This window comes from Hyperoodon ampullatus (genome assembly GCF_949752795.1).
Source record: "Hyperoodon ampullatus genome assembly, chromosome: 2".
Classification (NCBI taxonomy): domain Eukaryota; kingdom Metazoa; phylum Chordata; class Mammalia; order Artiodactyla; family Ziphiidae; genus Hyperoodon; species Hyperoodon ampullatus.
Window position 1 is genome coordinate 48,737,078 of NC_136915.1, and position 12,252 is coordinate 48,749,329.

The 12,252-nt window shown below is 45.8% G+C and overlaps 1 protein-coding gene across 1 annotated transcript in view; it reads right to left on the reverse strand.

Moving 5' to 3' along the window:
* Positions 1–12,252, reverse strand: part of PLPP3 (phospholipid phosphatase 3) — a gene marked incomplete at both ends in the record, with an annotated part of 83,190 nt that overhangs the window by 14,779 nt on the left and 56,159 nt on the right. The window contains 2 exons of the mRNA XM_079698244.1: positions 9,240–9,297; positions 9,704–9,984. Of these exons, the coding sequence (XP_079554370.1) occupies positions 9,240–9,297; positions 9,704–9,984 (339 nt within the window). The remainder of the gene's footprint in view (positions 1–9,239; positions 9,298–9,703; positions 9,985–12,252) is intronic.

Below are 12,252 nucleotides of genomic sequence, written 5' to 3' on the forward strand. Positions count from 1 at the left end.
TGATGATATAAATAATTATTAGCTTACCAAGAACTGCATAGAGCCTTTATGAAGCCAAGGACATAAAGGACGATTTGAATAGATCGCTAGGATTTTTATTTATAAGAACCCCCAACTTATAAACTCAAAAGTTAATATGTAAGCTTAATCAGATTCCTAGGAACATCCTAAAAAGGTTTAGAGAAAAAAACCTTAAAAAATTATTCTAAAATTAACCTAAAAGGCCAAACCTGTGGAACTAGCCAATAAATAAATAAATAACTACACCCCCCCACACACACACACACAGCTCAATAAATAAGCCAGGCACTATGATAGGTGCTAAGGACACAGAAATGAGAAGTTATAATTCCTGCCCTAGGAGCGTACAGTTGGGGGAACATATGAAAACATGTAAGTGCACTTATGGGCTTTATAGAAACTATGAAAGAAGTTGGGGGGACCAAGGTCAGTTACTAAGGGGAAGGTATACTTGACTTGAATCCTGAACATGAATAGGTATTTGCTAGGAGTTAAGGGGATGGTAGTGAGGGGGTGTGTATTCCAGGCAGAGCAAAGGCTTATAAGCCAGCAATCAGAGCTGCAGAGAACTTCTTGAAGTTCTGTAATAGCAGAAAAGGGTGTATGGGGCAGGGGATGGGGTGAAACACAGGGCTACAGAGGCAAGCACAGGCAGTTCATGAAGGGCACTGGAGGTCAAACTAATGAACGTGGCCTTTATTTAGTAGGTCAGTCTTTCCCAAACCATACTCCCTGGAATACTAAGGGTCTTTTTAAAAAAGATTGGTAAATACTAAATCCTTGTTTTCATCACTTACAAGACTTATTATTTTTACAGAGTATCTACCTAATAAATCACAATTGGGAAATGGTGCTGTAAGCCATGGTGTAAAATGATTTTAAGCAAGGTACTCAGTACCCGAAAAAAATAATCTGCAGGTCAAAGGCTACTCCCTCATCTCTGCTGAAATGACCCAACAAACAGCAGATTCTACAATCATGAATCAAAGAAATCTCTTCCTTTTTGAGAATAAGAATGGGGATGATGTTGACAGCTCCAACTCAACCCGGTCTTTAGGACAACAGCAAGTTCAGGGAAGAAGGACTAGTCCATAGGCAGTGTGACCACCATGGTCTGGCCTTCCTCCAGCCAGTCTTGGCAATGGACAGGGGCGGGGTGGGTAACGGAAAGGGCACAGGTTTTCACCAGAAAAACCTCATTGGGGACTTCCCTGGTGGTCCAGTGGTTAGGACTCCATGCTTTCACTGCTGAGGGTGTGGGTTGGATCCCTGGTCAGGAAACTAAGATCCCTCAAGCCACAGGGTGTAGCCCCCCCCCACCAAAAAAAGAAAAAGAAAAACCATATTGAGCCTCAGTTTTCGCCCATATAAAACAAGTGTAACAACCACTATCTTACAGGCTGTAGCACAGATTGGTGCTAAGTGCCTGGCACCACGTACTGCTCAAAAAACAGATGCTTTTATTCTCTAACCATGTTTTTTTTTTTCTCTTAATTTGGACCTAATAACCTCAAGGTTTTCTCATTTCCCTCAATTTAAAAATCTGCAGGTCCTCAAAAAATGATTGTTCAAAATCCTCCATCTCTCCCTGCCCCCTCCATGTAGACTTTAGGTCACAGGCCCTGGAGATCAGGGTGGGACAGAGGAAGGGTGGGCTTCCCAATCGGACGAGGCACACATCTCCCCTTCCGCTGACTCAGATACTGAAGGCTGGAGCTTAATATAAGAAAAAAGCAGGGCTTCCCTGGTGGCGCAGTGGTTGAGAGTCCGCCTGCCGATGCAGGGGACGCGGGTTCGTGTCCCAGTCCGGGAAGATCCCACATGCCGCGGAGTGGCTGGGCCCGTGAGCCATGGCCGCTGAGCCTGCGCGTCCAGAGCCTGTGCTCCGCAGCGGGAGAGGCCACAACAGTGAGAGGCTTGTATACCTCAAAAAAAAAAAAAAAAAAAAAGAAAAGAAAAAAGCAAATACATGAGAGGAACTTGAGGAGGGAGGAAGAGACTTGTCATCAGAATAGCTTCAGAAAGGGAGTGCTCAGGAATAAGAAAGAAGTGAGGGGCCATCTTGGGGGAAAGAATCCCTTCGGGAAGCAGTCAGGCATGGAATGAGTGGGCAGACGGAAGCTCGGCGCCCCCAAATCCATCAGTAACTGACACATTTATTGAGAAATGTCCCAAGATCTCAGGGTGGATCCTGGTGTCTGTAGCTGGGGCACAGCAGTAGCAAAGTGAATTTTGGGGTGAGACAGCCCTGATTCCAGTCCCAACTCTACCACTTACTAACTTCTCTAAGCCTCAGTCTCTTTCTCTGTGAAACAGGCAGGACAACATCTCCCTCTCAGGGTTGCCAGGATCAAATGAGACATCACAGGACCCTGCCTGGCATGAGACAGGGACTCAAGGCACCCTTTATAGAAATTGATGTCACCCTTTCACTTTGATAGATGAGATTGACTCAGTGACTCTGTTGATTTCACCAAAACAAGCGAATAGAAAGCGATTGCACAATGACCTTTCACCCAAGGACTACTTTAGATTTGAAAAGTCAGCTGACGGCAACAGGCTTTGAGGTTGATCAAAGGATCTGATAACACCCTCTGCCCCACCCCAATCTAAGTGCTGAATGGATTGGATTTTGCCAGTTGAAAGCCCAGTTCACAAGAGTCCCTCACTCCAGGCCAGAGGTTCGGGCCTCACCAGAATCAGTGAGTACATTCTGGAACACCCTGCTCCCTTGGAAACCTGACCTGGGGATACTATGTGGGTCAGGAGGCTCCATTCATTCCCACTCCATAGGGGCAGGTAACCCTTACTCAGGAGAGGGAGTCAAACCTTGTGGCCCCAAGGATGTAATGCCCTGTCCTAGACCAAATAGCAAGGAGCCTCTCCCAGAATCAAAGCTCCTGCAGGGGCTTCAGCAAAGTCCCAGGCACCCTGAAAAGGGTGGTTAAGAAAGGCGTGAGCACAGCTGGACAAAACCAGAAAGCCTAAATCAGCTTGACCTCTCCTGGGCATCTGCAGCCCTGAGGTCCTGTCCTCTCTGTCTTTAATTCCCCACCTGTGTGAAGGCCTCTGGGTTCAGAGAATCCACTTCCTGTGCATCAGTGCGATGCCACAGAAAGTGCCTGACTTGCAAACAGAGCAACTGGATTTGAATCTTTTCTCTGCTACACACCAGCTGTCTGACCCTGGACAAGGCACTCTGCTTCTCTGGATTTCTGCTTTCCCATATGTAACATAAGGAGATTTGTTCACTTAAAAAAATATATTGTGAGCATCTATTCTGTTCAAAACTCTGTGAAAGACACAGACATGAATAAAATAAGTTCCTTCACAAAAAAAGAATATAATCTTTCAGCCCCTTTCTGGGACTAAGATTTTTCTTCCAGTCGCTAAAATAAAACTGCTGATTGTAGATATGGAGTTTACAATAGAAAGGTGTATGTCTTTCCCCGACCCCCCCCACCCCGATGTAAATGAAAGTCCTCGGCACACAGAACTCACTCCAGAAATGGAGCTCTCTTCTTCCTGGTCTGAGCTTCAAAACTGGGATCCTGTGGAATTCCAACAAAACCTCCTTAGAAAGATCTGGCTGAGTTCAAGCCAGCTCGGGGCTGAACCAGCAAGTCAGACGGGGGTGAGTCTCACTGGTTCTTGCTAAGTCATTTGTGTTTCATTACACAATTTGCATACCGGTGAAACAGGTCTGTACTGTCCTCTGGCTTCATTTCCATTGCTCTTGGGAGCTCTCTGCTAAGAGTGAGAAGGAGGCTTTTGTCCCTCCTCTGTCCCTGCCCTCTTTCTTCCTGGAAGTCTGTCCAGATCGCTGACACCCACGGGAGAAACTTTCTCCCTTCTCCCATCTCCTCCATGGCTCAGGTTCACGTGCCTGGTGACTCTACGTGGTGCAGAACTGGGAAGTTATTCAACTATGTTCAGGACAAAGAGGAGTTTTTAGTGGACTTTTCTCCTCCTTTAGAAGGGAATCGGATCTTATTTTCTGCCACTATCAGGGGGAGAAAAAGAAACTACCGGTTTGCTGAGCACTTCCACACTGAGCGAGGTGCTTTAAATTATATCCCCTGCAATTGTTACAACCATCCTGGTAGGCAGACACCATTGTGCCCATTTTACAGATGAAGAGAGCAAGGCCAAGAGAGGCCATGTCACCTGCTCAAGGTAACAATGGGCCATGATTTCCACCGAGTAAGATTTGCCTCTTTTAAGTCCATGCTCTAACCACAGAACCACCTGGCTTCCTTAGGGAATTAGTGCTTTGCATGTCGAGTATTCGTCTTTTGTATTGGACTTCTGTCTCTGGAGAAGCAATCTGAGGGGACTATATAGGCGTCATGGACTAAAGGACAACCCGAATGGGACATATGGAACTTCAGGCTCCTCTAATTCACCTGTCACACACTTTTAGAGCACGCACGTCTCAAACACAGGTGTATAGCTTTTGTAAGAGTTAGAATAGAAGAGTCTCTGACCTGATCTTAAGCTCAGGAGAGCCTGTGAACTGACTCAGAGCAGAGTTAATAGTCCTTTCCTCTGGGCTCCAATCCCTCAGTCCACCCCTATCAGAGAACTTAGCCAACTGCTTTGCGACTATTTAAATATTTTTCAGGCTTTCCTCACAAAATGTGAGCTCTTTTGGTGTCCCCAGGTGCTCACAGAAGGTCTGGCACAGAACAGGTACTCAGAAACTGCTGGATGGATGGATGGATGAGGCAGGCAGGAAGAAGAGGAAAAACATCTGGTGCTGTGGTTTATTTCCCCTTGGAAACAACAATCTTGTTCCCGGAAGGGGTTTCACCAGACATCCCAGGATCTGTGGGCATGTCTCGTAGGCATACCAGACCCCACTGCTCCAGGATTCTAAACATGTTGAACAAAAGCTCAATGACTAACAACCAGAGGCCAGAGAACATGGCTATCAGAGCACAGCCACTTCCCTGGTACCCAACAAACCCTCTGACACATCAACAGCTTTCACGGGTACCACAGTGAAGAGTCCAAAGGTAAACAGTTCAGCAAAGAGGCAGCAAAGGCCTTCCCTACATCACACAGGCCCTTTGTGATCTACCAAGTCAGTGATGAGGAGATGAACAAAATTCTGATTGGAATGGAAAAGGAGCACGGCTTGGGAGTGTCAAAAGACATGGGATTCACCCATCCATCCATTCATTCGTTCATCAAACATTCATTGCATACTTAAGTATCAGACACTGGGGAAGTGAGAGACAGCAGTGAATCAAGAGACCAAAAACCTCTCCTTCATGAAGCTGATAATTTATCTGGTGGAGATACACAAAGAGTATGTCAGATGGTGAGAAACTGGCGAAAAAATAAGGCTGCCAAGGGAGTTAGGGAGTATAGGAGGGGGCGTCCAGGGAAGGCTTCTCTGACAAAGTGTCCTGAGGAAGGGGAGGGGCGAGGTGCAGGTTCCCAGGAGAGGAGCTCGGCAGTCCAAGAAAGGCCTCACTCGAGCTTGCTGCTGCCTGATCTGAGCTGCAAAAGGAGGAGCCGGGGCTGAGGACCCCCAGGGTCTTCTCGGCTCTCACTGCACCCTCCACGCCCTGCTTCCTACCAGCCATCAAAGCCTTACCCAGCTGAACACCTGCAGATCCCACATCGCCATCCTCCTTTCCACCTGTGCACGGGCAGTCCTTCCAACCCTCCCACCAGCCCGTGACCACCCTAAGGGAAGCCTTCCCCGGCTTCTGCCCTCCACTCCAGCTTAGCTAGGGTGCCACAATTCTGAGCTTCCATAATAACCTATACACCCCGGGCCCTCCTGCAGCATGGACCAGACTATCGTTACTGTCCACCTGTTCCTCTAGACTGAACTCCCCAAGGGCCATGCCCATGCCTTGCCAATCGCTCTATTCCCACCCCTGGTGCGGGGCTTGGTGCATAATAGCCACTCACTAAATACATGCTGAATGATGAATGTTGAAAGCATAGGTGAGTTCCTTGAGGGCAGGGCCCAGGTCTGATTCATCTAGTAGCCCCAGAAGGCAGCAGCATGTCTGGTACAACAGAGGTTAACTCCAGGTGTGCTATGTGAATTGGTGCCTGGCTCCTGTGTTGCCATTTTATCCAGACAGCCAGGCCATCCTCAATCCCTGACCATGGAGGTGCGGGGCCAATCCAGATGTGATCCTCTGGAGTTTAGACCAGGGCTCAAGGGTAGGAAGCACCGTTTATGTGTATATAGGCTGCGGGATTTCTCTGATTAGAATTTGCATTAATCTCTGACAAGCCTTAACCTCATGTTTAAGCTTCCATGCCCAGAGATAATTTGGTGTTTGGAGCATGGTTTTTCCAAGCTATCCATTTTACAAATCAAAACCTAATATGGAGCGCCCTCCAAAGCCACGGGAGGTTCTAGATGGTGGCTGGTACTGAAAGGCCTGGTGAAGGGATGGCTGGCGCTTCTGGTCCGCCACTCTCTGAACTCCATGGGAATCTGGGCAAAATTGTGTCTGAGTGCATCCCATCATCTCTTTCAGCACATAGTCCAAACTGCTTTTAAATAGAACCACAGAGACCGAGAAATCAGAAGACACCTTCTAATTCCACTCTTACATTTGACGGATGGGGAAAGCAGGGCCTAGAGAAGAAAAGTGGCAACAACTCTGCAAAAACAGACACAACTGTCTCCCCTTGACAGATGAGTATACTGAGATTCGAAACCTAAGTAATCAACTCCTGGGTCCACAGCTAGTATTTAATTGGCATGGCCAGAGTCACCCAGGTCTGTCTAACTCTAAAGGCAAACATTGTCAACGCCATGCCCAGCCGGTTCAAACGGGCTTCTCCCCAAGGCTCCAGAGAAGCTGCGGATCACAGGCTGCCTTCATAAAAGCCCACGGGGCTCTGTGGGAGGCCGAGTGCAGCTCCAGCACTTCCTGCAGCCCAATATAAAAGCCCTGTGGGAGGAGTCTAGTGGCTTCTCTGACAGACTGCAGGATTTCCCACTTCCCCAGACAGGAGGCAACGGTGTTCTTCAAACTTCCTTTAGAAAGCTTTGCAAATTGGACTTTCAAAGAGTTGAGATTTCTGTGTAATATCACGTAAAAAGGAGCCCTGGCGAAGGGCACTGTCTTCCTTACTTCTTAGCCCTTACCTTCAGAGGTGGTTTTAAGACAAGATAATCTTAGAGCTAAAAGGAGAGCCCTGGGTTTGCACGTTGTATATGTGGGTGTCTGTGAGTTGTGAATGTGTGTATGTTTGCAAGAGCTCTGAAGAGTGTGTGGTGTGTGCATGGGGGAGTGTGTGTAAAAATATGCTTTAGAGATGAAGGATTAAGGAGGCTCTCTTCTTTCTTCTTCGTTCCTCCCTCCCTCCCTCCCTCCTTTCCTTCCTTCCTGGAATATACAGGCACTATAATTTTTCCTCCCTCAAAGATGCAAATAAACATTCAATCACAATCTATTCCTCACCCATCACCCCCGCAGAGAGCTCTTGCTATAATCATAGCTTCCAGGAGGTGATGGGTGCTGGGGGTAGGGGGGCATCTCACCCATTAAAGCAGATCTGAAGAAAGGCAGGTCACCTTCAAGCAACATTGAAATTAGGGTTGGAGCTTATATTCTGTAAGTTTATCCTGCAGAGGTTTGTTTGGCTTTATTTTTTGTCATGCAGCACAATGAAAAGAACATACAACGATGCTGGGGTCATAAGGACCAGCCTTCAAATACCTCTTAGATTCAGGTTTGTTTGTTTGTTTGAAACTGAAAACAGTGTAATCAAAACACATCTCACCGGGTTATTGAGAGAATCGAAAGGTATAGCATGAGTGCGACACAGTGCCTGGCACAAAGAAGGTACCAGAAACCTGTCAGCACTTCTACTTTACAAAACACTGAAATTATATTTTGTAAAACTGCTTCCAGCCCTGGGTAAAATATAAATGGAACAGGAAACAACATATTGCTGCTAAATTGTCCTTCCTAAGAGCAAAGCAAAAACTAAAACAACAACAACAAAAAATGAAGAATGGTGGGAAGGACTCTCCGTGAATTTTTAAAATCCACATTTAATGTTTTTAGAGGTTGGGGCCTACCTCTTAGCTCTGTATCCTAGGTAACAGGAAGCCTGGAGGCCTCCAGACTTGGAAAGGATTGGGGGAAAAAACAAAACAAAACAAAAAAACCCTCTCTGCTGTTTTTCCAACTCCTAATTATGCTTTTCAAATAAGTTGAAATCAAAATGTTCTTTTTCCAAACAGCTTATGCTCCTCTGAGCTACATCTGACCTTTCAGCGCCTTCTCGCTCTGAACTCCATCAAAGCAGCCAAAAGCAGGAAGTGCTTTGGCACACAGACCTCATTCAAGGGGAAAGGAAAGGCAGTGGGACCATATTTAATTGACAAAGAGAAACAGACCAGCGGCTGTCTGTCTGTGTGGCAGCTGGAGGGGAGCAAGGCGCTTCACCTGCACCATCCCGGCATCTCCAGGAAGCATGGCATGGCAAGACCAACAGGGGACCTCATACCATGGCTCTACCACTATTTGAAGGTCCTCCAACACACTACTGATCCTCTCTGGGCCTTGGTCTCCGGATCTGAGCAATGGGGTCAAGGATTTCCTACTTCACTGTGCTATTATGAGGTCACGTGTGCTCAGGGATGCAGAAGGATTCTGTAAAACTCAAAATCACTCTGTAGTTACATAATGATTTTTAAAGCCCTTCCATCAGTAGAGGGTGGGGGAGGAATGGCACGGAGAACATTACGAGGAATTCGAGCAGAAGGCATGGATCTGAGCGATAGTTCTGGTGTCTACATAAACTTTGGCAGTTTGCTTTAATTCTCCAAGACTTACTTAGTAATCCTTTCCCACAGTAGAGATAATATTACTTATAACATAAGGCTTCTGAAAGGATCAACTGAGTTCATGGATTTTCAGAAAACGGTGCTTATTACCATAAAATGTTATACAAGTGTCTTTATCACTTAATCATTCCAAAATGGGTGCTCAATCCTTATCAAGCAGCCATGGTAAATATTATTTTTATTTGAAAAATGGGAAAAGTCTGGAAAGTGAAACAACTTCTGCTAAGTCAGTGGCAGGGCTCAGAATAGAAGCTAATTCTTCTATCTAACCTCTTTTTCAAAGATTTCTCAGTGAAGTCTGTCCCTAACGATTCTGATGGCTCTTTGCACAGACAGGATTTAAGCTGGGGCTGGACTCCACTGGAATCAAAGTACTTACCACCAAATACAGCATGGTGTACATGGAGAAGGAGGCGTGGCCGGAGAAGAAGGACCTCCTGTAAGAGCAAGAGAGGGCAGTGTAAGGGCCGTATTCATATCCCCGATACACGTCTGTGCATCTTGCCTCTCTAGACTGTGACCCCGAGAGCAGCACTGCCTTGTTCATTTTTGCATCCTTGGTAGTGGATTGCCTGGAACCTAGCAGGTACCCATGAACGTGTGAATAAATGAAACAAAGAAAGAAATGAATGAATGAATGGACTTAGCAATGCTCTATTGTCATTGTTTATTTACTATCTGTCTCAATCATCTGACTGTGAGTTCCTTAAGAATGTGGACTCTGCTTTATTCACCCATCTAAACTGAGGCCCAGCTCTGAACTTGGTACCCTACTAAGTAGGTGCTCACTGAACGGCCTACAGCAAAGGCATGGACACAGTGCCACGGGAGGTGGGGTCTCACCTGGCTTCCTGGACTTTGCTGTCGTCGCCTCTGCATTTGTAGTTTTGAATGTAGCCCTCGGAGCAGTTGATTTGACTGAAATCAGGGTTGCAGACGCTCAAGAAGTGAGGACGCAGGCGCCCTATGGAGACTTTGGCAATGTCTGTGAAGGACTGGCTGATGGCACAGCCAAAGAGGAAGCAGCCCACTTGCTTATAGAGGGCTGCCACATAGGGATTCTGAATCGTGGACCGGGACTTCTCCTTCAGGTAATAGATGCGGTAGAATTCCCCTGTGATGATCTGAAAGACAATGGATGGGGGGTTAGGCAGTATCAAGACCCATCAACAAAAGTGAGGCTGTAAAGGATATTTACTGACATAAGAGATATTCAGTACATAACTGCAAGTTATAATCTAGAAAATCCCAATTTTCTATTTAAGAAGTATACAGACATAAACATTCATAGGAGAAAAGATTAACGTGCTAACACAGTCATTTTTTCCTTTTTTTAAAAAGTTCTACATGGCCATATAGTATTTTTGTAACAAGAAAAATATGCAATCGAATATATTTATATGTAAATATATAATATATAAAAATATATAATATACAAAATATATTATACACACACACGCATATATTTAAAAACAAAGAGAGAGACAAATAATGACTTAGCTATTGAAGAATCAAGGTCATGGTCTGAGGGCCTAAGCAAATTTCCAAATTCTGGGATTTGGGGTAAAGGATCACCAACAATGATCTAACATTACACCGGGCCTCAGTCTGTGCCATGTTGAACCACGGCCGAGGTTTCTGTGGGAAAGGGCGAATGCCCCCAGACCCAGTCCTGGGTTTGAATCCAGGCTCTACCACCTACCTGGCGTCCTTCTGAAATAACTTAAATCTCTGCAGAGTTACTGCCAGAAATGTGGTAACATGGATGGGAAATGCCCTGGGTCATAGAAAGTGATTCTTTCATTTTACTCTTTAGAAGTAGGGCATGATGAAAAGAACACTGGCCTACAAACCAAGAAACTTTTATACAAGTTACTTCAGAGTTTGTGAATGCCCAAGGCCACCTTCATTGTCTCCTCCATCCTGAAGGACAGTGAGCAAGTCTGGGTTTTCATACCCTTCCTCCATCCCACAGTGCCTACTCCTTAATGCTTAGGGGTGATTTATCACTACTTTAAAAAGAAAAAAATTTTAAAAAAGGGGGCCACCAACTATTGATTATCTATTGCATACCAGTATTTATTTTTTATATACTTTATTTTATGAACTCCTCAGGACCACCAGGAGGTGGACTGACGCTGGGGGAGGGAAAGCATCTTAACCAAAACTATCGGGTTTTACATTAAGAATGGGGAGTGGGCAGCTGACTCAAACGCATATGCTGCCTACACAGCCAAGGACCAATTCTGTGCTGTTGATGCACCACCACACAGCCTGCTGCCCTTGTCTTAACTCCACAGCACAGCCCTGGCCACTTCCTGGATGCAACCAGGGTCCAGGGACAGCGATGTTCAACTCACCACTCACCACAAAGTCCCTTTCACACTTCCTCACAGGGAAGGCTGATGAGCCACACTTGCCCTTTCAGGGCATGTTCACAACCACAAGGGAAGCAATAGACTGACACATCCGGGCAGTCCTTCTCAAAGTGTCCTGTCATTCTTTTACAGCTGGGGAAGGCATCGAGGCTAGGGATCTGATCCAAGTCCAGGGCTCCCAAGTCTGGGGGGGAGGATGGCCATGAAATGCCAGCTGGGCCCAGGGGCGAGCAGGTGCAGTCATGAGAACAGCTACCAGCACTGCTAACATTTATACAGTGATTCTGTGTTTATAAATACTTGATATTTTTAAGTGCTACCCTTTGGTTTCCTAGATCATATTGAGTTTCCTAGATCATATGACTCTATATTAGAGAGAGATGATCAAAGGTCAGTCCGGTCTGGCATCCTGGCTTAGCCATTCCCTGGGAGAACAGGACGATCAGTTGAATGAACAAATGAATGAAAGGGAGCAGGATGGTGGTCCTCACAGTTGTTTTATTGCAAAATTGGAAATGTCCTCTAAACATTACTAAGAGTCCTTTGACAACATGCTGCAGAGATTAAAATCTGAGAAGCCTAGCCAGTCATAAATGAAAGGCTCCATTATATATGGAAGAAACTGAGGTCCAAATTAACTCACATCTAAAGATTAGACCCAGGTGTTCTAACTCTCCACCCAGCATTCTTTCCTACCATTCATGGTCTAATTCCCCCTTTTGAACCTGTTTATACTTTTACCCTATGTAACCTTACAGGCTAACACATTCCAGATGTTTGTTACCACCATCATGTTCTCTCTTTCTTATTCTTCTTTATTTATAAATCATGCCCACGTGACCTTAGACATAGGGGGGAAAAGCACTAATCTAGGAGTCAAGGGGCCAGGGCTCAAGTCCCTACTCACTGAGTGACTTGGGATAATTTAGTTTCTCCATTTGCAAAATGAGGGTGCTAGACTCCGTGATTCATTCCTTCATAACTGCGAAGACATTTATTCCCAGCTCTCCTGTG